The sequence below is a fragment of the Phyllobates terribilis genome, unplaced genomic scaffold, assembly GCF_046119375.1.
Source record: "Phyllobates terribilis strain yellow unplaced genomic scaffold, ASM4611937v1 Scaffold_1__5_contigs__length_1240528914, whole genome shotgun sequence".
In the NCBI taxonomy this organism is placed as follows: Eukaryota; Metazoa; Chordata; class Amphibia; order Anura; family Dendrobatidae; genus Phyllobates; species Phyllobates terribilis.
Window position 1 is genome coordinate 771,997,282 of NW_027362761.1, and position 24,519 is coordinate 772,021,800.

The 24,519-nt window shown below is 39.9% G+C and overlaps 1 protein-coding gene across 3 annotated transcripts in view; it reads left to right on the forward strand.

Annotated features, from left to right (window-relative positions):
- SH2D4A (SH2 domain containing 4A) overlaps positions 1-24,519 on the forward strand; it is an 89,702-nt gene that overhangs the window by 63,912 nt on the left and 1,271 nt on the right. For 2 of the 3 annotated variants that reach the window (XM_073636974.1, XM_073636975.1), the window contains 5 exons: positions 890-979; positions 5,668-5,809; positions 9,611-9,815; positions 10,654-10,793; positions 20,210-20,430. In XM_073636974.1, coding sequence (XP_073493075.1) covers positions 890-979; positions 5,668-5,809; positions 9,611-9,815; positions 10,654-10,793; positions 20,210-20,430 — 798 coding nt within the window. The remainder of the gene's footprint in view (positions 1-889; positions 980-5,667; positions 5,810-9,610; positions 9,816-10,653; positions 10,794-20,209; positions 20,431-24,519) is intronic. The other variant, XM_073636976.1, reaches the window with a different exon arrangement.

The following is a 24,519-nucleotide window of genomic DNA, read 5'->3' on the forward strand; positions in this document are numbered from 1 at the left end:
TTTTTTGTGGATTATCAGTCTCCCAAAAAAAACGGACATGTGAATATACCAACTGAATTATTGTGGAAATGGTTTGTTCGCTAAAAAAATGTACAGCGCACAGGCATCAAAAACTTAAGTGTGAATAAGCCCTTACACTCACCTTCCACATACCACATATTACAACACTGTAGTTCGAATAGTATGAAATTACAATCGCATTTCGCAGCCTGAAATTGTTCTTTGTATGAGGTAAAAATGAAAAATTAAAGTTAGTTTAAATTGTGAATTTCATATCTTTCATAGGTTAAGGAAAGTATTAATTCAGGCTGCATTATTGATTTATAGGGCCAAGTTTAGAAGATATCTCCTCTACATGAGATAGGGGATAACTTCCCAAATGCTGGAGTCCAATTGCTGGAACCCACCCCAATTCTGAAAATCAGGGCTCTGAAGAACACCGTATCATTGCAGCAATGGTCGATTATTCGCAGTGTTGAATTATTCATTCTTAATGCGAGTGTTGAATATCAGCTGTACGCAACTCCAGTGTTCCAACGGAGAGTTAATGGAGCTGAAGTACGCATGATCGACCACTGCTCCATTCACTTGGGGCTTTTCAGAACCTCAGTTATCAGGATCGGTGGGGGTCCCAGCAGTCTTATCCCCCCCCCCCCTCAATTAGGAAATTATTCTCTAATCTTATGGGTAGGGGATAACTATGAAACTTGATACAATGCCTTTAACCGGGTTCATTGGTGTAACTCTGGGTGTGGCTTTTCGGATGCTTTGTCCGGTCTCATATATTGGTTATGGGGTACTGTGTTTCCATGTGTTATTGGGTGTGGTGACTAATACAAAGGTAAGTAATATATGTAATTTTAAATGGTCTATTTGATTACATTCCTAGTCAATCACAGAAGCACCAAAAACAAGAACTATTCAAGATATACTACTAGAATCTTCTACAAGACAGTCTATAAAATGTGGGGCACTACAGGTAAGACCATTTTCATTGTGAAACCTAATGAAGGGCTTGTCAAAATAACAACTTTAATTTCTATATACATTGTATTTATAGGGAATCTTTCACCAGGTTTTTGCTAACCCATCTGAGATCCCAGTGATGTATCACTTACAGGGCTGCTTGCTATCATTTTGATAATGTCACTGTTTTCACTGCTGCAGATCTATCAGCTCTCTGAGTGCTGAGCTCTGTATAACTCAACGCACACAAATAATTGGCTGCTTTCTTTGTTCACTGTGTATAGGCAGAAAGCTGTAAATCAGTGGTGGGGTGGAAGGTTATACAGAGCTTATGAATACGGAGAACTACATGGCAGCAGGTTTACTAGTCCTCTGGTGATAATCTCCTACTGATAAAGCAGTGATTTTATCAAAACTACTCTAAGCAGACCAGTAAGTGACACAATGCTGGAATCAGGGTCTCTGTCTCTACCTCATGCTGCTCTCAATAAAAAAAAAACACTAGCATGTAATTCAATTCTCAAGGAGATTACACCCTTTTTTTATGACTTGAAGATAGTTTACCAGCTATAACTGTATTTGTGAGATATACGTGACATTAGACCTTGTATTAGATTTTGGACAATCTGGATAACAGTTTCCTGACATGAGTGAACTGTTACTGGTATAAATGAGATTGACTCTCATCAACTTTTTCGGGTAAATAATTGATAAAACACAAGCCCATTAAGTAGGTGTACAGCTTGTCCATCTGACCAGAATTACAAAAATTCCTCAATATTTAAATCAAAAGGTTGGAAATAAAAATGGGCATGTGCACTTACAATTTGTGAAAGTGATTGGCTTGCAAATGTGCCCTACAGCCCCTCATACCCGATAGCTGTTGGCCAAACAATGTTTCGGCTGATCATTCGACTGACAGCTATCTTCCCATACTATGCCATGTACACGAGTGCCCGTTCTGACTGCATTCTCTGTAAGTGAGACGCTATCAGACATCTCTGGCAGTGGCTTATCGCTCAGCGCTTGGTCACACGCTGTGGTTTTTTTTCTCCTAGTAGATTGAATCGTTTGTTTTTTTTGTTTTCTTTTATCTGCAGAATGTCAATTCTTTCAGAGTTTTGGCAGCACTTTGCATCCATTCAAATGAATGGGAAAAAGACTCAAAAGATGTGGTGTTTCTCCTGACAATGCTGTGAATGCTCGTTGTGTGCACATATCCTTAAATAGCAAAAGGATCATTAGTCTGAAATCTGACATGCCAGATCCCTATCTCCCGCAAAGTCATCTGTCAATATACACAGTCAGGAGGTCCTCTACACATCAAGCTGTAGTATAAACCCTTCAATATCGGTGGGTTCGGCTGATGTTAGCCGAATGTGTATGGGGGCCTTTAGCCTTGTAGGTATTTATGTCCTCCAAGCTGTCAAACTACCAGGCTTTGATCCATTGGCTGCTAGTCGTCTGTAACGCTTCGATCTACACAACATGGCATTGGTGGTCAATCACTGATAAGAAAACATGCAATGTTTGAGTTTAGTTGTAATAGGGTCCTAGACAATATTGCCTAGCGCACCGGACCTTATTTGTTCACAAAAAATGATAATCCCCAAAAAATATATATTACTGCAGCACTTGTGGATTAAAATCTCTCGCAACTTTATTCGCATCTTCATAAAAACTTCACATTGGTAATCATGACCGTATGTGCAAACCGCGACATCTGTGTCGGCTGTGAACAAGAGCTTCTCTAATCCCGAAACGCGTTGACCTTTTGCACATGCTGTCATGATTGCCAATATGAAGTGTGAATGAAGTTACAAGAGATTTTAATCCCCAAGTACCGGACTACTATATATTTTTATGTTTGAGCTTGGCCAATTTACAGTGTATAAGGCACACAAAACTTTGATCTCGTTAGGTTCCCCAGCATTAAAAATATTTGTGGAGGAAAGCTGCCAGTGCACATGATAAATGAATTCCTATTCCTCCACTCAGCATATAACAAAAGTGTTCTTTTGGCATATACTAGGCTAATGTACATCAGCATACCTTTTTATAGTGTATAGAAAAGCGCTGTTTGCGTGTGATACATTTTTGCAATGTACATACAGTGGCATACGTTGGAGGCTTTCAGTCTAATTCTTGAAAAGAAATTTCAATAATGTCTTTGAGACTTCCTTAATATTTTTTGGCTCTTCTGGTTTTGGTCTCTTGTAAAAACTGGTCAAAGTATGACGGGCACAAACATTCACACAAAGCGTGCATGTATACATACTGCACAAACATCTGAGACTTACAAGTCTCTATTAAACTGTACATAGCAAGGTATATCACAGGAATGGGGAAATTTTATGAAGACGTAAAATAGCGACCCCCCTATGGCAGCCATTCATACCTGTCTGAATTTTTCTAAATCCCTGCTTGGTTATTATGTGATCACCCTTATGTTTATATATGTTACACACACGCCGCCTAAGTTCAGATAGGGGCGAGACCGGTTACATGATTTCGTTGGAATCCTGGGGGAACCGTTACTCAGGGCGATCATAGGCTGCAGCTTCTCTCAGGCACACGATAGATTCAGTTGCTGACCAGACACATCTGACAAGAGTCTTCATAAACTCACCACTGTTAGCTCAGGGAGTTTAACTTATCTTTGTTTAGCTTCCCTCCTGACCTGAATTCTCTTCCCTTGCCTTCTGTGAGATACAGATCAAAAGCCACCTTTCTCTTCTGCTGGGCCAGACAGTAAACAACTGCCTCACAATCCCCCTGGGGCTCTGCTAAAACACTCCCCTTCTCTTGTGACTGTGTTAACCCCTCTAGTTGCTGGATGCTGCTGGAGCACAATACTTCCTGTCTCATGTGCTTGTGTTACTTCTAATAGTTGCTGAATTCTTTTAAGCAACAGCACTACTTCTGCAAGTCACACTCTGCAACAGCACTACTTCTGCATGTCACACTCTGCAGCAGCACTACTTCCGCATGTCACATATACAGTATAAATTATATTGTATTTTCTAACGTCTTCATGTTATTCATATGGTACTGTAATAACAGCGGTATTGTTACTGGAATTGTGTTTAAACCTGATTTCAATCAAGGAAACAGTTTTCTTTCTAGCAAGAATAAGTGTTAATCTATATTTATTTGCCGCTGAAAATATGCAGTCAATACTTATTTCGGGAAACTGTCATACAGCGTCAGGAACACACTGAAGGTCATTGAGGGAAATTTAAGGCCACAATGTTTAGGTAACAGATCATGTGAAAAAAGCTAATTGTACATTTGAATTGTCTGATAGAAAAATGGGGTAAACTGTGAAAAAAAGGTTCGAAGAAAAAAAATAAGCGTAGGTTCCTCCTGCTATGTTGCTGTGATGTCATCAAAAACCTGCGTACCCCAACGGGAGAGCAATTGTAGCTACATCTCCCCATACAGCAGACATGTTCAGCAAGTGCTGCATGGGAGAAACAGGCACTGGCTGTTAGAGTTAGGAAACATAGATCAAAGAGGGTTAGGAAACAGATCATCAAAGTTAGGCTTCCAACACCTGTTCGCAATTTGATTGGTACATTGCATAAGTATTTACAAATCAAAACTATTAGGCTGTGATCATATTGTGTTTTTGCCACACATCGTGGCTCTGTCAGCGATTCTGTCTGAAGCCCAGAAAAACTGAATGCAGGTGGAACTCCCATCGAGGCTCTTGACTTTAGTAAGGCAGAAGGAGTCACTTTGTGCTATGTCTGGCCTCCTTTTTTGCCAGTGTCCATCTTCTTGAAGCAGTCTAAAAAGCACAGTTGGCCACACTTTTGTGCCCACATCAAGAAGACGGACACTGATGAAAATGAGGTTACACAGAGAACAAAGTGACTCCATCTGCCTCATTAAAGTCATTTGTCCCATCAGGAGTTGTGCCTGAATCTCATTTTAGGGGATTCAGATAGAAGCCCCCGCAGAGCCTCTGACGTGTGGCCAAAACGCAATATGAGCATACCCTTAGTGACTCGAGGCCAAAACACAAATCTTTCCTTGATGTTTTTTTCTGTATTTTGGAGCCACTCTTGGTTTTGGGTAACACATTCTGATGAAAAATACTGAACAAAATATGAAAGTATGGATAAGTCCTAAGTCTGGAAGAAGACCTAACTGTGTCTGAGTAGCTTGTGCCGAAAAACAGGAAAAACTCATGTATGACTTCGATCATATACCGCACATCCTCTCGTGCATGAGTTTTATGAATTTGCCCTGATGAATTTGAATTAAAGAGATGCAAAGCTACGTGACCACATTACTCTCTGTGCACACTATATACGTACATGTGTGTGAAAGTTGATTAAATGTTAGGTTGTGTATTTTAATTCTTTTTATTTTCATACATTTCATTTGTAGTTTTCATTCTCCATCTTAACTCAAAATTCAATATACTGTATAATGACAGCATCTTACCAGAGATCTTCCTACGTCTCTTATATATTTTATCTGTATTATTTACTGGAATAGATGAAACTACAATGATAACATATTTTTCCCCAGAAATATCATAATTAATCTACTGTCATATTTAAAAAGGAGTACCATGAGTATACTTTCATTGTCAAAAATCATTGGAACATCATTGCATACTCCAATTATAATTATGTACATATTCTTTTATGGAGTCTGATATTTCTCTTATTTATTCCCTAATTTCAGAAAACACCTATTGTATTGAAGCCTCAAGAAAATGAAAGTCAAAAATTAGAAGAAAGGACACAAGAAATTTACATGAACTGGAAGGAAGCTCAAGAAGTCAAGCAAAAACTGGAAAAGGAAGACTCTGAATGGCAAGAAACCTGTATGATTTTTTTTTCTTTCTTCTGCACTGTAGAGAAAATAAGAGCATTCATGCATTCAGTACAGTATCTCAATATGAATAAGGTCTTCCGAAGAAGCTGTGTAAGAGTGATAGGTTTTTGAAGTACATTTGAGATGTATCTCTATGATGGTAAAAAGTGATTCTCCTGTTGCATTTGCTAAAGTTAAAAAATAGCAGATTAAAGGGGTTGTCCAAAATGGAACAACCCACTATTGATAAGCCTATGTAAGTAAAAAATATATATATACCTCCTGGATCATTGTTAAAGATCAGTTAATAAGTCCATGCTTTTTAAGGTGGATTAATTTAATGTTGGAAATGTATAAGATTGACCTAGTAGATATACCAGCACCAGATAGTTTGACTGTCTGAGTGCTGATTAGGAGGAGCAAAAGTAATCTGCCTATGATATTTAATTAGGGAATCTGTCAGCAGGTTTTTGCTATGGAAGCTGAAGACAGCATGCTTTAGGGGTTAAAACACAGTTTTCAGCAATGTCTCTCTTATCAAATTTTGTGGTTTTGTTTGCTTGCTATGACTGTTTTAACACCAGGAGCTTATCATTGCTGGGACACAGCAGGGTGTGTATGCTAGTCCAACATGTCCCCTTCTGTGATAGGCATCTTACTGTCTATAGACATTGTACATACAGTGCCTGGTGTGGGCGGGGTTAGCTTCCTCAGCTCTGCTGCATTGCAAAATCTAAAAGCTCTTATTGTGTAAACACGGCTGCACCCAGTAATCTAAGTGATACATTGTTGGATTCAGCTTCTCTTTGCCTACATCATTCTTCTCTCAGATGAGATAGCAAAAACCTGCTGACAGATTCCCTTTAGCAACTTTGAGGGCTGCCGTGTGGCTAAATCTGATACTTATTGAGGTTAAAGTTACTCAAAAAGTCTTCAGTCTCTTGTACATAAGCTGCTCTACATTTCAATGGGAGCATACCTAGTGCCATATTTTCCTGTACTGTGCAGCACCTTGCGGAATGAAATTTATACAGCCATTAGGCCTTGCAGTGATCACATTTCTCTTTTGTCACTTCTGAATGGCCATCTAACTGGAATGCTATGATTTTAAATAGTTCTTATTGAATTTATGCCAATCAAAAATTAATAAAGCAATAACAACAATAGATTGAAAGAAAGATTCTGTGTTGGAAACACTTGTAGAAATTACACAGTTATTTTCAGGCTCGAACTGGTACTCTGGGGAACAGGTGAATCCCCAGGTGGACCCCTTTGTAGGAGTGAGTCCCCTTTTTGAGCAATAGTTGACACAATATAATTAGTTAGGTATGTACAGGCAAAGGCAACATCTCATCATTCATTTGTCAAACTACCCAGATGCTTAGCAGTCTAATATGTTCAGGAGGTACATATGACAGTATGATGAATGACATGCTATAAATTTGGTGAATTTGCTTTGTGTTATTTCCTGAAATACTTAGAACGATATGTACATACATTGTAGTAATGCCAGCATAATCTCTGTATCCATGTAATCCCTCTATCTAACATGGCTGATTGTAGTATTGCTAGTTGCCATATGCATGGGTCAGGAGCGGAGATAGTCTAAAGAGGGTTCCTGTGCAAAAATATATGGGCCCGTTACAGTCCAGTAGCTCATCAAAATGCACAAGTCCACTAGTTCTGGAGGTGTAAGTGCCCCCCTTACCTATTGGGCGCCTTTGCTGTTGCACAGGTGGCACAAATTGTATGTTCAATCCCTGGCATGGGTGTTGGTAATATTAACCATGGGTTTGTGCTATGTCAAGAATTGATTCACAAATTCCACTTAGCAGCTCAGTTTTCCTGTATTTTCCCCATACAGTAGTGGCCAAAAGTATTGGCACCCCTGCAATTCTGTCAGATAATACTCAGTTTCTTCCTGAAAATGATAGCAATCACAAATTCTTTGGTATTGTTATCTTCATTTAATTTGCTTGCAAGGAAAAAACACAAAAGAGAATGAAGCAAAAATCAAATCATTGATCATTTCACACAAAACTCCAAAAATGGGCCAGACAAAAGTATTGGCACCCTCAGCCTAATACTTGGTTGCACAGCCTTTAGCCAAAATAACTGTGAACCACTTCCGGTAACCATCAATGAGTTTCTTACAATGCTCTGCTGGAATTGTAGACCATTCTTCTTTGGCAAACTGCTCCAGGTCCCTGATATTTGAAGGGTGACTTCTCCAAACTGCCATTTTGAGATCTCTCCACCGGTGTTCTCTGGGATTCAGGTCTGGACTCATTGCTGGCCACCTTAGAAGTCTCCAGTGCTTTCTCTCAAACCATTTTATAGTGCTTTTGGAAGGGTGTTTTGGGTCATTGTCCTGCTGGAAGACCCATGACCTCTGAGGGAGACCCAGCTTTCTCACACTGGGCCCTACATTATGCTGCAAAATTTGTTGGTAGTCTTCAGACTTCATAATGCCATGCACACGGTCAAGCAGTCCAGTGCCAGAGGCTGCAAAGCAACCCCAAAACATCAGGGAACCTCCGCCATGTTTGACTGTAGGGACCGTGTTCTTTTCTTTGAATGCCTCTTTTTTTTTCCTGTACACTCTATGTTGATGCTTTTTCCCAAAAGCTCGACTTTTGTCTCATCTGACCAGAGAACATTCTTCCAAAACGTTTTAGGCTTTCTCAGGTAAGTTTTGGCAAACTACAGCCTGTCTTTTTTATGTCTCGGGGTAAGAAGTGGGGTCTTCCTGGGTATCCTACCATACAGTCCCTTTTCATTCAGACGCCGACGGATAGTACGGGTTGACACTGTTGTACCCTCGGACTGCCGGGCAGCTTGAACTTGTTTGGATGTTAGTCGAGGTTCTTTATCCACCATCCGCACAATCTTGCGTTGAAATCTCTCGTCAATTTTTCTTTTCCATCCACATCTAGGGAGGTTATCCACAGTGCCATGGGCTTTAAACTTCTTGATGACACTGCGCACGGAAGACACAGGAACATTCAGGTCTTTGGAGATGGACTTGTAGCCTTGAGATTGCTCATGCTTCCTCACAATTTGGTTTCTCAAGTCCTCAGACAGTTCTTTGGTCTTCTTTCTTTTCTCCATGCTCAATGTGGTACACACAAGGACAAAGGACAGAGGTTGAGTCAACTTTAATCCATGTTAACTGGCTGCAAGTGTGATTTAGTTATTGCCAACACCTGTTAGGTGCCACAGGTAAGTTACAGGTGTTGTTAATTACACGAATTAGAGAAGCATCACATGATTTTTCAAACAGTGCCAATACTTTTGTCCACCCCCTTTTTTAGGTTTGGTGTGGAATTATATCCAATTTGGCTTTAGGACAATTCTTTTTGTGTTTTTTCATTGAAGACAAATGAAATGAAGATAATAATACCAAAGAATTTGTGATTGCAATCATTTTCAGGAAGAAACTGAGTATTATCTGACAGAATTGCAGGGGTGCCAATACTTTTGGCCACCACTGTATAATATCTAATAATATCAGAAACTAGGAACGAAATCCTAAGATGTCTGCTGTCACAAGTATTCTATTAATGAGAATATGATGTGTGAAATGAGGAAGTGTATGTCCTCAGTGCTCCAATCACATTATCTTCCTTGTGAGTCATGAGATATCTTTTGCAATGTTTTTCAATTACACACATAGTTCATGTAATCCAACAACAGACAGTGTAAAATAAAATCCATTCTTGCTCAGAAAACATTTTGATTTTTAATGTATATCTGGTGGGTGGCAATGTGAAAATGTAGTGAATGCCATTGCTTTGTTGGTTCTTTTTAGTGAAAAAGTCTAAGGCAGCTGATGAAAGGCGACGATCTATGGCAAAGCAAGCTCGAGACGATTATAAGAGATTGTCAATGCAGGCCATTGAAAGAGGTGCTGTGGCAGAAAGAGCCAAAAATTTTGGTGGAGAGGTAAAACGACCCCCTCTACCACCGAAGCCAACATCAACTTCAAAAGTACATAGCAACGCTGGAATAAATCGGTACAAATATTTACACATACTACCTCTTATTATACTGTTAATGTCTTATGAATATAGATGTTCTTCAGTCATACAGCCTTAAGGAGAATCTGCCACCTAATCTGAGAGCAGCGTAATGTAGGGGTAGAGTCCCTGATTCTAGTAATGTATCACTTACTTTTCTGGGTGCTGAGTTTGGATTAAAAACAGTTTTATCTGCTGCAAATGAATGCTGAGCTCTATATAATACCGCCCACACCACTGATTGGCAGATTTCCGTGTACACTGTGTATAGGCAGAAAACGTCCGATCGGTGGTGGGGGCGTGGTTATACAGCGCTCATGAATATGGAGGACCACGTGATAGCAGGTTAAAAACTACTATAAGCAAAAACTACTTGAAACAGACCAGTAAGTGATACATTGCTGGAATCAGGGTCTTTGCCCCTATACTTTGCTGTTCTCAGATTATCAAAAACATGGACAGATTCCCTTTAAGTATCTTCTATACATGAATAATAATAATTTGATTATTTGACAATTTTTATAGCTTAGCTAAAGAGATCTACTTTGTTGTTGTTTTTTGTTCATATGTCTGGAGTTACATCTCTGTGCCAATCACTGACCTAATCCCAACATCAGTTTTTATACCTCCAGAATTTAAAAGTGGATTTATATCATTTGAAATAGTAGTATACGTAGTCATTGCATACTACAGTAAGAAAATAGTGAGGAAATGACGATGGTGTGGTCATCCTGAAGATCATTCTGTAAGATAGAGAACAAGTCCTTATTTTATGCAGATGAAACAGACTGTTACTCCCATGTATAATAATGACGTCTCCTTTAATATCATTCAGATCGGACAGGAGACAGGGCATTAAAAGGTTAAACTCCAGCTGCACTCGTGAGAACATCATTAAATGGTATAAAGAAGAGCAGCTTCCGATGCGGGCTGGATGGAACAGATCTGGAATCTGCATAGCGCCTTGGTTTCATGGTGAGTAATGGTAGGGGAACCACAGGTACTAGATTTAAAGTCGTTTGGAATTTTTACCAGATTTTACAATATAGTGATTATGATTATGAAACATGCAAGTTCACATACCATTAAGAAAAAATGCACATTTCCTCAGGTAAATCGCTTTTTTTGTTCTTCATTTTTGCCAGTTAAAACAGTTTGGCACTATAGAAAAATTTACATTAAATGAATTATCCATTTAAGACAGTTTAAAAAAAAATGTCTGGACTTGAGTCAGATATTCATTTTACTCTCTTATATAGCGCCATTAATTCCACAGCATCATCATCACTGTCCCCATTGGGACTCATAATCTAATTTCCCGATGTCTTTGGAGTGTGCGAGGAAGCGGGAAAACCTGGAGGAAACACACACAAACACGGGCATGTGAAAGTTTGGGCACCCCTGGTCAAAATTACTGTTATTGTGAACAGTTAAGCAAGTTGAAGATGAAGCGATCTCTTAAAGGCCTAAAGTTAAAGATGACACATTTCCTTTGTATTTTAGGCCAAAAAAAATTTTTTGGACCATTTTCCTTTTTTTAATTTTTAAAATGTAAAAGATGAAAATATATATATTTTTTTTACCTAAAATACATCTAATCTTTAACTTTAGTCCTTTTAGAGATCATTTCATCTTCAACTTGCTGTTCACAAAAACAGTAATTTTGACCAGGGATGACCAAACTTTTACATGCCACTGTACAAACTCCCTGCAGATGTTGTCCTTGGTGGGATTTGAACCACCCATATCAACAGGTTCGGACGAATGTTTAATGTGTATGGCAGCGCCGGTCGACTGCTAGTCGGGAGAGATGTCGATCGCTCATCATGTCCAATTTCGGAGTGCTGATCGCATTGTTCTCCCTGAGATAAGCCACCAGCAGATGTGTCTGTGAGTCAGTGGCTTTCTCACAGAGAACCCAGGAGCGCTTGTTTGAACAGGCACGCCTGTGTATGGGAGCGTCAGCTGAGAGAGCTGTTGGCTGAACGATCCGTCGAAGCATTGTTCGGCTGATAAACATGTAATGTGTATGGCCAGCCGTCCCACATTTTCCCCCACTTCTACAGTAACAGTACCTCCCTTTTGTCCCACAGTAACAGTATCCCCCATACTATAGCTTTTGTCCACTTTGTGCTTAAATGCAGTAGAACAGCTCCTACCAAGGCACCAGGGTTGTCAACTTGATTTTTATTTATTCTAGACAACTTCTCAAAAAATCACGGACAGTAAATATGTTTTACTAACACATTAGAAAACCATAATAAATCATTATGATTTGAAGTGATGTATGTCTAAAATCCGTAATTCTGATATGAAGACATTAACTGCATTCACTGTTAACTGTAAAAAAGATGGTAATTACAGTCATAATAATCAGTTTCTCCAGCTTCTAAAACTTCACAGACACGACAAATTTTTTTTTATGGGTGGCGGGGGAAAAATTGCCCTATTTTTACTGACTGTCCAGGAATTTCTGATCAACAGACAACCTTGCATGGCACCCACACAGTAGCATTGTCCACCTATTATTCCCCCATACAGATATAACATTCCACTTTGTGGCCCCGATATAGTATATAGTAGTGATATTTCCCTACGTGGCCCATACATACTTTAATAATGTTCCCCTATGTGGCCCATACATTAACAACATCCCCATGTGGCCCCCATACAGAAATAATGTTTTCCTACATGGCCTCCATACATTAATAATGTACCTCTATGTGGACCCCAAACATTAATGATGTGCCCCTTGTGGCCCCCATATAGTAATGTCCCCCATGTGGACCTAATATAGTGATAATGTCCCCTAATTCTGGCTCCCATAAGTTATGCTCCCTATGTGGCCCCATATTGTCATAATATGCAACAATTCTGGCCTCTGTGCATTATTACCGTCTCCTATGTGGCCCCTATTGTGCCTCCACAGTGCTGTATTATTTTAGAAAAAAACAACCCATTTCCAACACTAAGTGGCTCTGTCCTCTTACTGTCCTCTACAGCAGGGGGCCTATTAGAGCAGCATAATGACGTCACGTCGGCGTCATGTTGCAGGCCCTACCTGACATCATTACACTGGACTACATCAAAGAGAGGGGTCCACTGCTCAGAATCCCCCTCTATTAGCTGAAATAAAGAGCCAATAAGTATCAAGATTCCCACTCTGGTAGACATGTTGTCATCTGCATGGTGACATCTGTTTACAACAGAAGCTACATGCTGGAATTGTAACATGATGGACACCAGTCTTCCCAATGAGAATCGATTACATTATAATGGGGACAATCAGCGTCTGCCAAGATTTCCCTTTTTTGACTGCCAAAAAAGCTGCAGACAGAAAAAAATAGCTATCACACATCACAGAATCTCCAGCTAAGGTTCCATAAGCCTTACCGAGCCTACATGGACATTCAGTAACTATAGTGGCCACTATGTATGGCAAGTCGCGGCTTCAGAAACAAGATAGAGGCTTTGACCAAATACTGATTCCTGTCAAACTGAGTTTTCCACTGTGGTACTGTATCTGGTGCCGGCCTTACATCTGAAATTATTCCTTCTATGCTGCTCAGATATGTATAAATATTTTTTTTTCATAAACTGGAATTAGGATGATAGCACCGGCGCACCGAATTGTAAAAAAGGAAGAAAGGACATGTAGTTACATAGTAATGTATTTTATCAAAAACATACAAGTAATAATAATTAAAGGGGTTGTCCACTACTAGAACAACCCTTTCTCATACCCCACGCTTAGCCCCTAAAAATAAAAAACCTTATATTCACCTCCCATGTCGGCGCCGTTCCCTCAGTGTCGAATCGAACATGAAGAGGAAGTCCGGGCTGCGGCTACTATCACTTCCTCTTCATGTTCAGTTCATACGAAGGGGGATACAGTGATGCCGGCGCTGATTGGGAGCCGGTGTCACGTGTCACAACAACCGCACGGGAGCCTCGGAAAGAGCGAGTGCTGACACCGCAGGAACGGCGCCGACATGGGAGGTGAGTATAAGCTTTTTTACTTTATCAGAGCCAAGCGTAGGGGATGACAAGGGGTTATCCTAGTAGTGGACAACCCCTTTAATGAGGATTTCCATCACTTTCTTATAATAAAGTGTTCACAGCGGTAACAAATTGGTCATTGTTGCGGCCATGTTCCGACTTGGCTGAAAGAGAGAGGACACTGGCTAAAGGGACGCAGGAGATGGGTGGGATCTATGGGTGAGCATGTGCTATTTTTTATTTTTTATAGTGCATTCCAACATGGGTCACATAAAAGAGGACCTGTGATTAGGTCAAAAGTAGACAGTTTTTGAATATATTTTATTCCCACTGCTCCCCTGAATAATCAGGTTTTGTTTTGTTTTTTTAAATCTGCTACATGGTTCCAGAGTTAAGGGCCTTTTTATTTAATGGTAATTTTTATAGTTTTTAACCAAGGGACTCACAGCAGAGTTGCCTAAAAACACCCCCCAGAGAATCCTGAGAGACACTCACCCTTGGTAAAGACCATAAAAATTACCACTAAAAATAAGCTGTATAGTGGATTTAACCCCTTCATGACATCCGCTATACATGTATGGTGGGTGTATGGAGTGGGCTCACACAGGTGATGGCTGTGCATTACAGCCAGGACCTGCATCTAACTATCGCAGGTGGCGCGATATGCTGCGATTATTGTTAACCTGTTAAATTCTGCTGTAAAACTTTGACAACGGCATTAGCAACACGCTGGCAGGGGGGCGCATCATTCTAAGCCCACATCAGTGCACCCATGGCATGATCGCGGGTCGCCGATGGATTGCGGGTTGCCGATCTTCAGCAGCAGGGGGGCTGTTGAAGATCTCTGTGCTTGACATTACGGAGCTAACTTGAAACCCTACCTGTGGCTGAGCTTCAAAGAAGACCGTGATTTTTGCTATATACAACAATACAATGGCATTGCTGTATATAGCACAAGTGATCAGATGATCGCAGCTTCATGTCCCATAAGGGGACTATTAAGATCAGTGAACAGTTAAAAAAAATAATTAAAAAAAAAATGAAAAAAATCAAAGACATAAACATTCAAATCAACCCCTTTCCCAGATTAAAAATAAACATAATACAAAATTTAAAAAAAAAAACATGTAGTATCGCCACATTCATAAAAGTCTGATCTATCAAAATATAAAAATAATTATTCCGATCAGTAAACACTGTAAATGAGAAATTCAAGAATTGCAAAATTACGTTTTTTGGTCACTGCAATACAAGAGATCAAAATGTCACATCTATCCCAAAATGTTTTCTCATTCTTAAAAAATAGACCATCACACAGCTCCATCAGCTGAAAAATGAAAATATTACTGGTCTCTGGAAATGGCGACACAATCCAAAAAATTTTTTTTTAAAACTTCTGATTTTGTTTTCACCACTAAAATAATAAAAAACTGGACCTATTTGGCACCACTCATATCTCTATGTGGACAGAAAAATAAAAAAAAGTTATGGCTCTGGGAAGACGGGGAGAAAAAAAAACAAAAATGCAAAAACGGAAATTGGTACTGTCGTGAAGGGGTGAAGAAAACAAAAACTGGCATACTCAGGGAAGCAGTAGGAATAATAAAATAAAATGGGGCCACTTTAGATCTGGTGACAGGTCCTGTTTAAGCATATTCTACTGTTCACTGTTACTTACATATCTGTTCGCGTGCAGCACGAGTGAACCGATGCCTCTAGGAAAATGCTCATGTGTTCATGGGTGCCCTAAAAAAATGGAACAAAACATCATAACTTGTTATTGCTGCTGAATAAAAATGAAATGTAAGTAGTTATGTATTGATAGCTGTATATACTGTCTTACAATATGGCGACACCTAGTGGGCTCATACAGCATCTAAAGTCACACTGAAATCTGTATCACGTTTAAAAATATCGAACAATTTTTGACAATTGCGCCTGTAACATATTATTTCATTTTTATCTTTTCCTATAATCTCATAAACATAAAAGTGATAATTTATGACTTCACACTAACGTGTGAATCATGACCTTACACTATTTACGCTATTGATTTTCTTTGCAAATGACTATGTATAATGTAACTTTTATTTGTAAAAAAATCGAGCTCGTATCACTGGCTGAGAGAATAAGATAATGTCCCTTCTGCTTTTCCTGGGCTTTTCCTACTCTTTCTGCTGTCAGCACAGAAACCAGCAGACTTCTGATTGGTTTATAGGGACATAGCATAGCAACCTCGGCCTTTTAAATACTTTTTAGGCAGATCAGTCGCATTGAAGGGTTAATCCCATAATTTATACTCCGAAGCACACCGCTCCTAAGCCTCCCGACTTCCTGCTTGCTGGGGATGGGCACTCCTGCTTGACAGTTCGGATTAGCAGCATTGTTGTGTCATGTGCATGAGCTGCGCGCTCGCTGATGCTGCTATATAAGGCAGCCTTGCCTCGGCAGCATCGGAGATGTATGGTAGCACTGATGCTGGCTGGAATCTGGAGGTAACATTGTGCTTGAGCGATCCCGGTAAGATTAAGTGCTGAACTTTCAAGCTCAATAGAAATAAGCTTGTAAGAACTGTTAATGATAAGCCACCTCTGGTAGACTACAGTAGTGGCTGGTATCCTAGGCAACAAGTGTAAACAATAAAAACAGTAAACTGCCCAGAGCAGTGGCATGGTAAAAAATTGTAGTAAGAGATACTGTAAATTGGAAAGTTGCTTGTCTTTACAAGCACTTTACAAGCCCACTAGCTTTTTGTAGGATCCATCAGGATTACAATAATGGCGTAAAAAAACGCTGTAGCCATCAAAAATATCAGAAACTCATAACACACATGTAAACAATACATAACGGGAAATTCTACTTATATAATGCATTAGACATTCTCTAAAGTGACAGTGACTGGCAGCAAATTCTTGTTGAATGAGTCTTATAACCGGCCATTATGAATTAGAATATTATGTGTATTAGTGGCGTAATCCAAATGTCAATGTGACTAGGAAATAATTTAGAATGGGCTTTGTATATAAAACACTTGAAAGCAATCAGTTCACCTTTTATTTCCACATAACCATGAAGCAAAGAAATTCTGAAAAGGACTTGGGGCCCTTTCACACAGCATTTTTGCCCACGTTCGTTGGTCCCTTTGGGGCTTACGTCTGGACCCACCGCAAAATGGGATTCAGCGTATACGCTGATGGGGCCATAGACTATAATGTTGCCGACAGAGTCAACGTGCACTCTGATGTTCAGTAAAATGAGTAAACTCCTACTGAACGCGGACACCCAGACGCAGTCTACTACGTCTGAGTTTCCGCCTCTAATAGGCGCTCTATACTTTACAATACATGTCAGTTGGAAGCCTCAAAACACTCCAGGGCATATTTTTGCGCGTTCTGCCTTTTTTGCTTGAAAAAACACTAGTAGTTTCTTCACTGTTGAATGGAGTAAAAAATGTTCGTAATGAGTCAGTAGAAAGATGGCCAAAAAACTATGGAAAAACTCTTAAAAAACTGTCATAAAAAGTGCAAATGACAAAGAAATGCTAAAAAATACTTCTGGAAAATTAATGCCATCATTTCCAGAAGTATCTTCCTCTTGGAAAACTCGGCAGGTTCACCCACCTAGAAAAAAACATTGAGAGCACATACCCTTATTATTTGTCAGTGATGGAACTATTTTTGAGCACTATATGTCAGCATTATAAAGATATTGGAAAAGTCGGGTTACAGTTTTTCTTTGTTTTTTCCTTTTAAATGACCCAGCTGTGTAGTATGGACATATGTGATGTAAATTCTATTGTTCAGAACAATATTAAAAGCTTAATTCAATACGTACTTCCTGTCTTACATTGGATGATGTCAGAAGTTTCAGATAACTTTGCTGTGGATCACCTGTGAGTCAGTCAATCTCACATTAAGTGCCACATGAATATCCTAAGCATGATTACACAACTCCCATGTGCTTCATTCTGACTAATCACATGCTTTATATGCAGCCAACTCCTCGCCAGGGATGTACCCACATGGTCAAAATTGTTGGTACCCCTCGTTTAATGAAAGAAAAACCCACAATGGTCACAGAAATAACTTGAATCTGACAAAAGTAATAATAAATTAACAATCTATGAAAATGAACAAATGAAAGTCGCTTTTCACCCCTACTTCCACAGAATGTTTTAAAAAATTAAACTCATGAAATAGGCCTGGACAGAAATGATGGTACTCTTAACTTAATATATTGTTGAACAACCTTTTGAGGCAATCACTGCAATCAAACGATTCCTGTAACTGTCAATGAGACTTCTGCACCTCTCGACAGGTATTTTGGCCCACTCCTCATGAGCAAACTGCTCCAGTTGTCTCGTGTTTGAAGGTTGCCTTTTCCAGACGGCATGTTTCAGCTCTTTCCAAAAATGCTCAATAGGATTTAGGTCAGGGCTCATAGAAGGCTACTTCAGAATAGTCCATTGTTTTCCTCTTAGCCATTCTTGGGTGTTTTTAGCTGTGTGTTTTGGGTCATTATCCTGTTGCAAGACCCATGACCTGCGACTGAGACCAAGCTTTCTGACACTGGGCAGCACATTTCTCTCTAGAATCCCTTGATAGTCTTGAGATTTCATTGTACCCTGCACAGATTCAATACACTCTGTGCCAGATGCAGAAAAGCAGCCCCAGAACATAACAGAGCCTCCTCCATGTTTCACAGTAGGGACAGTGTTCTTTTCTTGATATGCTTAATTTTTCCATCTGTGAACATAAAGCTGATGTGCCTTGCCAAAAACTTCCATTTTTGTCTCATCTGTTCATAGGACACTCTCCCAGAAGCTTTGTGGCTTGTCAACATGTAGTTTGGCAAATTCCAGTCTGGCTTTTTTATGATTTTTTTTCAACAATGGTGTTCTCCTTGGTCATCTCCCATGAAGTCCACTTTGGATCAAACAACGACAGATGGTGCGATCTGACACTGATGTTCCTTGAGCTTGAAATTCACCTTTAATCACTTTAGAAGTTATCCTGGGCTCTTTTGTTACCATTCGTATTATCCGTCTCTTTGATTTGTCATCAATTTTACTCCTGCGGCCACGTCCAGGGAGGTTGGCTACAGTTCCATGGATCTTAAATTTCCTGAATAATATGTGCAACTGTAGTCACAGGAACATCAAGCTGCTTGGAGATGGTCTTATAACCATTACCTTTAACATGCTTGTCTATAATTTTCTTTCTAATCTCCTGAGACAACTCTTTCCTTTGCTTCCTCTGGTCCATGTTGAGTGTGGTACACACCATGTCACCAAACAGCACAGTGAGTATCTGTAGCCCTATATACAGGCCCACTGACTGATTACAAAATTGTAAACACCTATGATGCTAATTAGAGGACACAACTTGATTTAACATGTCCCTTTTGTCACATTATTTTCAGGGGTACCATCATTTCTGTCCAGGCCTATTTCATGAGTTTCATTTTTTTTTAAATTCTGTGGAAGCAGGGTTGAAAAGCAATGACTGACTTTCATTTGTTCGTTTTCATAGATTTTTAATTTATTATTACTTTTGTCAGATTCAAGTTATTTCTGTGACCATTGTGGGTTTTTCTTTCATTAAACGAGGGGTACCAACAATTTTGACCACGTGTATACGTAGGAATCATAGGGGCCCATTTCATCACCCAAAAATGGGCCAAGTGAGAGCTCTGCCTAATTTGACTCCTTTCTTAAAATAAATGTCCAAGATAAATTTTTGTACATAATTCCAGGATGAGTTAATTACACTTATTAAAGGGTATGCGTCAAAATAAAATAAGGCGCACACACACCAGCTAAAACCTGCGATTACGTCCCGTTCTTCAGTCACCTGACAGGTCTTAGCATTTAGATGAGTGAAGAACAGTACATCATCGCTTCCTGTTCCAGATCAGTCCACCATAGCAGCCAGTGCTGGATCCACTGGTTTTGAGGTTCTGAGCCTCATTTTATTTTTTTAAAATCATCTCTGCCATTTACAAGATTTTTTTTCTAAAAGTTGTATAATCCCTATAAGCACAGTGGAATTTGTATAAGTCTGTGAGCCTCTCCTAGTGGTGGCTGCAAGTAGTTATTAAGACAATGTCTTAGCAAGCATGGCAAGCAATGGCCTGCTACGTCCCTCTCCCACCACTGGCTGCCGAGTTGTTGCATGCCCTGACTCATTGATATTTAGCCTTTTACAATGTTGAGCAGCATTACTGAAACATTCTAAGCGTAGTTAAAGTACGGAATGTCTAAAAGTCTGTGATTTAGTTTTGCCTTGCGGCACACACAGTAGATCCTTTTTCCCATAAATTGCCCTTTCTAGATTTATAATGGTAAAAGAAAACAAAAACCAAGTGTTAATACTCCAATTAACTGCCAACAGGTATTATATCTAGACTTGAATCAGAGGACTTATTAAAGAACAAAGTACCGGGAAGTTTTCTGCTTCGAGTTAGTGAAAAAATCCAAGGCTATGTCCTCTCCTACCGTTCTGAAGACGGATACATGCACTTCATGATAGATGCTTCTGGAACATCGTATAGCTTTTTAGGAGTAGATCAGCTTCAACATGCTACTCTGGCTGAACTTGTTGACTACCACAAGGTAAGTAAATAATACTACTGTTGACCAATCGCAATGTACAGGATTGGCCTAAAAAAGGTTCCACTTTTCTGCAAATATAAAAATAATATATTCTACATACCTCCTCCCAACTTTGAATGATAAGAAAGAGGGACACACAATGTGGCATGCATATTGAGCTATGTTAATTTTTATTTCACACCTGGCCTGTACTCTAACATTGCCTAGACTTTTATATACAGTGGGTACGGAAAGTATTCACACCTCTTTAAATTTTTCACTCTTTGTTTCATTGCAGCCATTTGGTAAATTCTAAAAAATTCATTTTTTTTTCTCATTAAAGTGCACCCCATCTTGACTGAAAAAAAACAGAAATGTAGAAATTTTTGCAAATTTATTAAAAAAGAAAAATCACATGGTCATAAGTATTCAGACCCTTTGCTCAGTATTGAGTAGAAGCACCCTTTTGAGCTAGTACAGCCATGAGTCTCCTTGGGAATGATGCAACAAGTTTTTCACACCTGGATTTGGGGATCCTCTGCCATTCTTCCTTGCAGATCCTCTCCAGTTACGTCAGGTTGGATGGTGAACGTTGGTGGACAGCCATTTTCAGGTCTCTCCAGAAATGCTCAATAGGGTTTAGGTCAGGGCTCTGGCTGGGCCAGTCAAGAATGGTCACAGAGTTGTTCTGAAGCCACTCCTTTGTTATTTTAGCTGTGTGCTTAGGGTCATTGTCTTGTTGGAAGGTGAACCTTCGGCCAAGTCTGAGGTCCAGAGCACTCTGGAAGAGGTTTTCATCCAGGATATCTCTGTACTTGGCCGCATTCATGTTTCCTTCAATTGCAACCAGTCGTCCTGTACCTGCAGCTGAAAAACACCCCCATAGCATGATGCTGCCATCACCATGTTTCACTGTTGGGATTGTATTGGGCAGGTGATGAGCAGTGCCTGGTTTTCTCCACACATACCTCTTAGAATTATTCCCAAAAAGTTCTATTGTCGTCTCATCAGACCAGAGAATCTTATTTCTCATAGTCTGGGAGTCCTTCATGTGTTTTTGAGCAAACTCTATACGGACTTTCATATGTCTTGCACTGAGGAGAGGCTTCCGTCGGGCCACTCTGCCATAAAGGCCCGACTGGTGGAGGGCTGCAGTGATAGTTGACTTTGTGGAACTTTCTCCCATCTCCCTACTGCATCTCTGGAGCTCAGCCACAGTGATCTTGGGGTTCTTCTTTACCTCTCTCACCAGGGCTCTTCTCCCACGATTGCTCAGCTTGACTGGACGGCAGGTCTAGGAAGACTTCTGGTGGTCCAAAATTTCTTCCATTTAAGGATTATGGAGGCCACTGTGCTCTTAGGAACCTTGAATAATGCAGAAATTCTTTTATAACCTTGGCCAGATCTGTGCCTTACCACAATTCTGTCTCTGAGCTCCTTGGGCAGTTCCTTTGAGCTCATGATTCTCATTTGGTCTGACATGCACTGTGAGCTGTGAGGTCTTCCAAATCAAGTCCTATCAGTTTAATTAAACACAGCTGGACTCCAATGTAGGAGTAGAACCATCTCAAGGAGGATCACAAGGAAATGGACAGCATGTGACTTAAATCTGAGTGTCTGAGCAAAGGGTCTGAATACTTATGACCAGGTGACATTTCAGTTTTTCTTTTTTAATAAATTTGCAAAAATTTCTACATTTTTTTTTTTTTTTCAGTGACGATGGGGTGCAGGGTGTACTTTAATGAGAAAAAAAATGAACTTTTTAGAATTTACCAAGTGGCTGCAATGAAACAAAGAGTGAAAAATTTAAAGGGTCTGAATACTTTCCGTACCCACTGTATGCCTAGAGAGAAATATTTTCCTAGTGAGGCCAACAAGTGTTTCCTCATACCACAGTGACGCCATACACTCCATCAATTATGATAATCCCCACACAAAAATAGCTACATTAACAATCACACAACTGTGCTACACCAACACACAACACTCTAGTACATCAACACACAACTCTGCTGCATCAACACACAGCACTCTAATACATCAACACACAACTCTGCTGCATCAACACACAACACTCTAGTACATCAACACACAACTCTGTTGCATCAACACGCACAACTCTGCTACATAAACACACAGGTCTGCTACATTAACACACATACAACTTTGCTACATTAAAATACTCAGACACACACTTACACACCTTGCGTATGTCCTGCTCCTCTTTTCTGCTGGCTAGTCATGTGACCCGAAGGTCCTGGTAGGACCTTCAGTCTTTACATAGACTTAATGGTGGTCCACTGTTATATTCAGCTGTATCAGTGTCCTGAAAACACAGATACAATTGAAGTTGGGACAAACCCTTGACCTCACAGGACAGCTCCCCAAATTTGGGACAGTCTCGCTACATTCGAGATGGCTGGAAGGTATGCACTATTCAAGATACTGTATTACACTCTGCTTGCATAATACATAATTAGTCTTTCAGGTGTTCAAACTAGCAGGATGAATAAGAAAAATCGGGTTGATTTGGTTTCATATTAAATGCTTCAAAACAATGCAGAATTAATTTCTGTTTTAAAGATGAACATGTCAGTTCACATTTGCAAAAATATAATCCAACCAGTGTTCATACAGTCAGACAGCATATGTTTCCAATGCAGTGAGAAGCTCAAGAATGTGTGGGGGATATGTTGTGCCCCTGAGTTAGGGTGAACACAGCCCAAATGGTTAGCCATCTACTCCACTGCCAACTGGATTTCTAAAGTATCAGCATCCTGCATCACACTGCTCAAGGTGATTGACAGGTCTTTCACTAAGTACACACATGGACGAATAGACGGTAGCTGTGAGAAGCTGGCCGGGGGTGGCACTAACACTGGAGTGTTTCAGAGAAAAACATAACTGGCTGCAATAGTGCACAATGGCTCTGAATCATGCTGCTCGTGGTTTGGTCAGCATTAATTGAGTAACAGCCCTGTGATTTTCTCTATGAACAAAATATCACACTACATTGATAACTTTTTAATTATATTTATTGTTTGTGAAGTGAGATATTTAGGGGGTACTCAAATGTTATTAAACTAATTTAGTTAGTTAGACAACATGAAAATAGGCAAATGACTTGCTTATTCTGTAAGTATCCATTCTCCTGCTGTGAGAACTTTTATCAAACATAGTGTATAGCTTGTTTCCATTGAGTTCGATCACTACTGCTTGGCCAAGTGCACACAGTAGTTTCATTCCAGTAGAGGAGTTAACTCCTAACATCGTAGACACCTCTCTCCAGCCCATTGAATTCTACACAGGAGTTAGCAGTTCCCCTTCCTCTCTGCTCCTGTCCAACCTGCTCTTAAAAATCTTGCAAAATCACTAGCCCCCAGAATCGGCAGCTTCCAGAGCAGTTTTCGAAATCTCAGCAGCTCTCATGCTTTTGAGCCATTGCTTGTTCAGCTGCACTGCTATCGCTATATGAAAATATATTTATAGCAATGTAAACTCAGAACAAACCACTGATAGCTGTGTGTCACAGTAGAACTATAAAACTCAGCACAAGTTCTTCTAATACTAAAGCTCTGTTACTAATGAGAACTGTAATTCTGTTACTAATGAGAACTGTAATTCAAACAAGAGTGTCCGTGGCCCGGGTCCCATCACCCCAGAAGCCAGGAAATTAGGAAACTGCCAAACTACAAGCTGCTCAAGTGACAACTTGGGAATACTCATTTAAATTGAATTAGTCATGCCCCCAAATGCAATTAACCTGCATATATAGGGTTAATCTGCTGAAAGACCAGTTACTGAGATAAGGTAAAGTTTATTTTTCTGGTGAGTCACCCACTTTCAGCCATAGAGGTGTGCAGAGAGCAGCTTTGCACACAGCACCACTCACTATATGAGTGGTGACTGTTAGCACACCCCAACATTTTCATTGACAGCTCGCTCTGTACAGAGTGCAGGGCACAATTACAGTCTACACTCACTGTGTACTGAGTTGTGACTGTAACTGCTTTGAGCACACCTTTATGACTGAAAGCCGGCAGCTCCTGGGAGGAATAAAGTGTATTTTTCCCTGCTTTCTGTAAGGCGGTCGGACAACATTGTAATGCT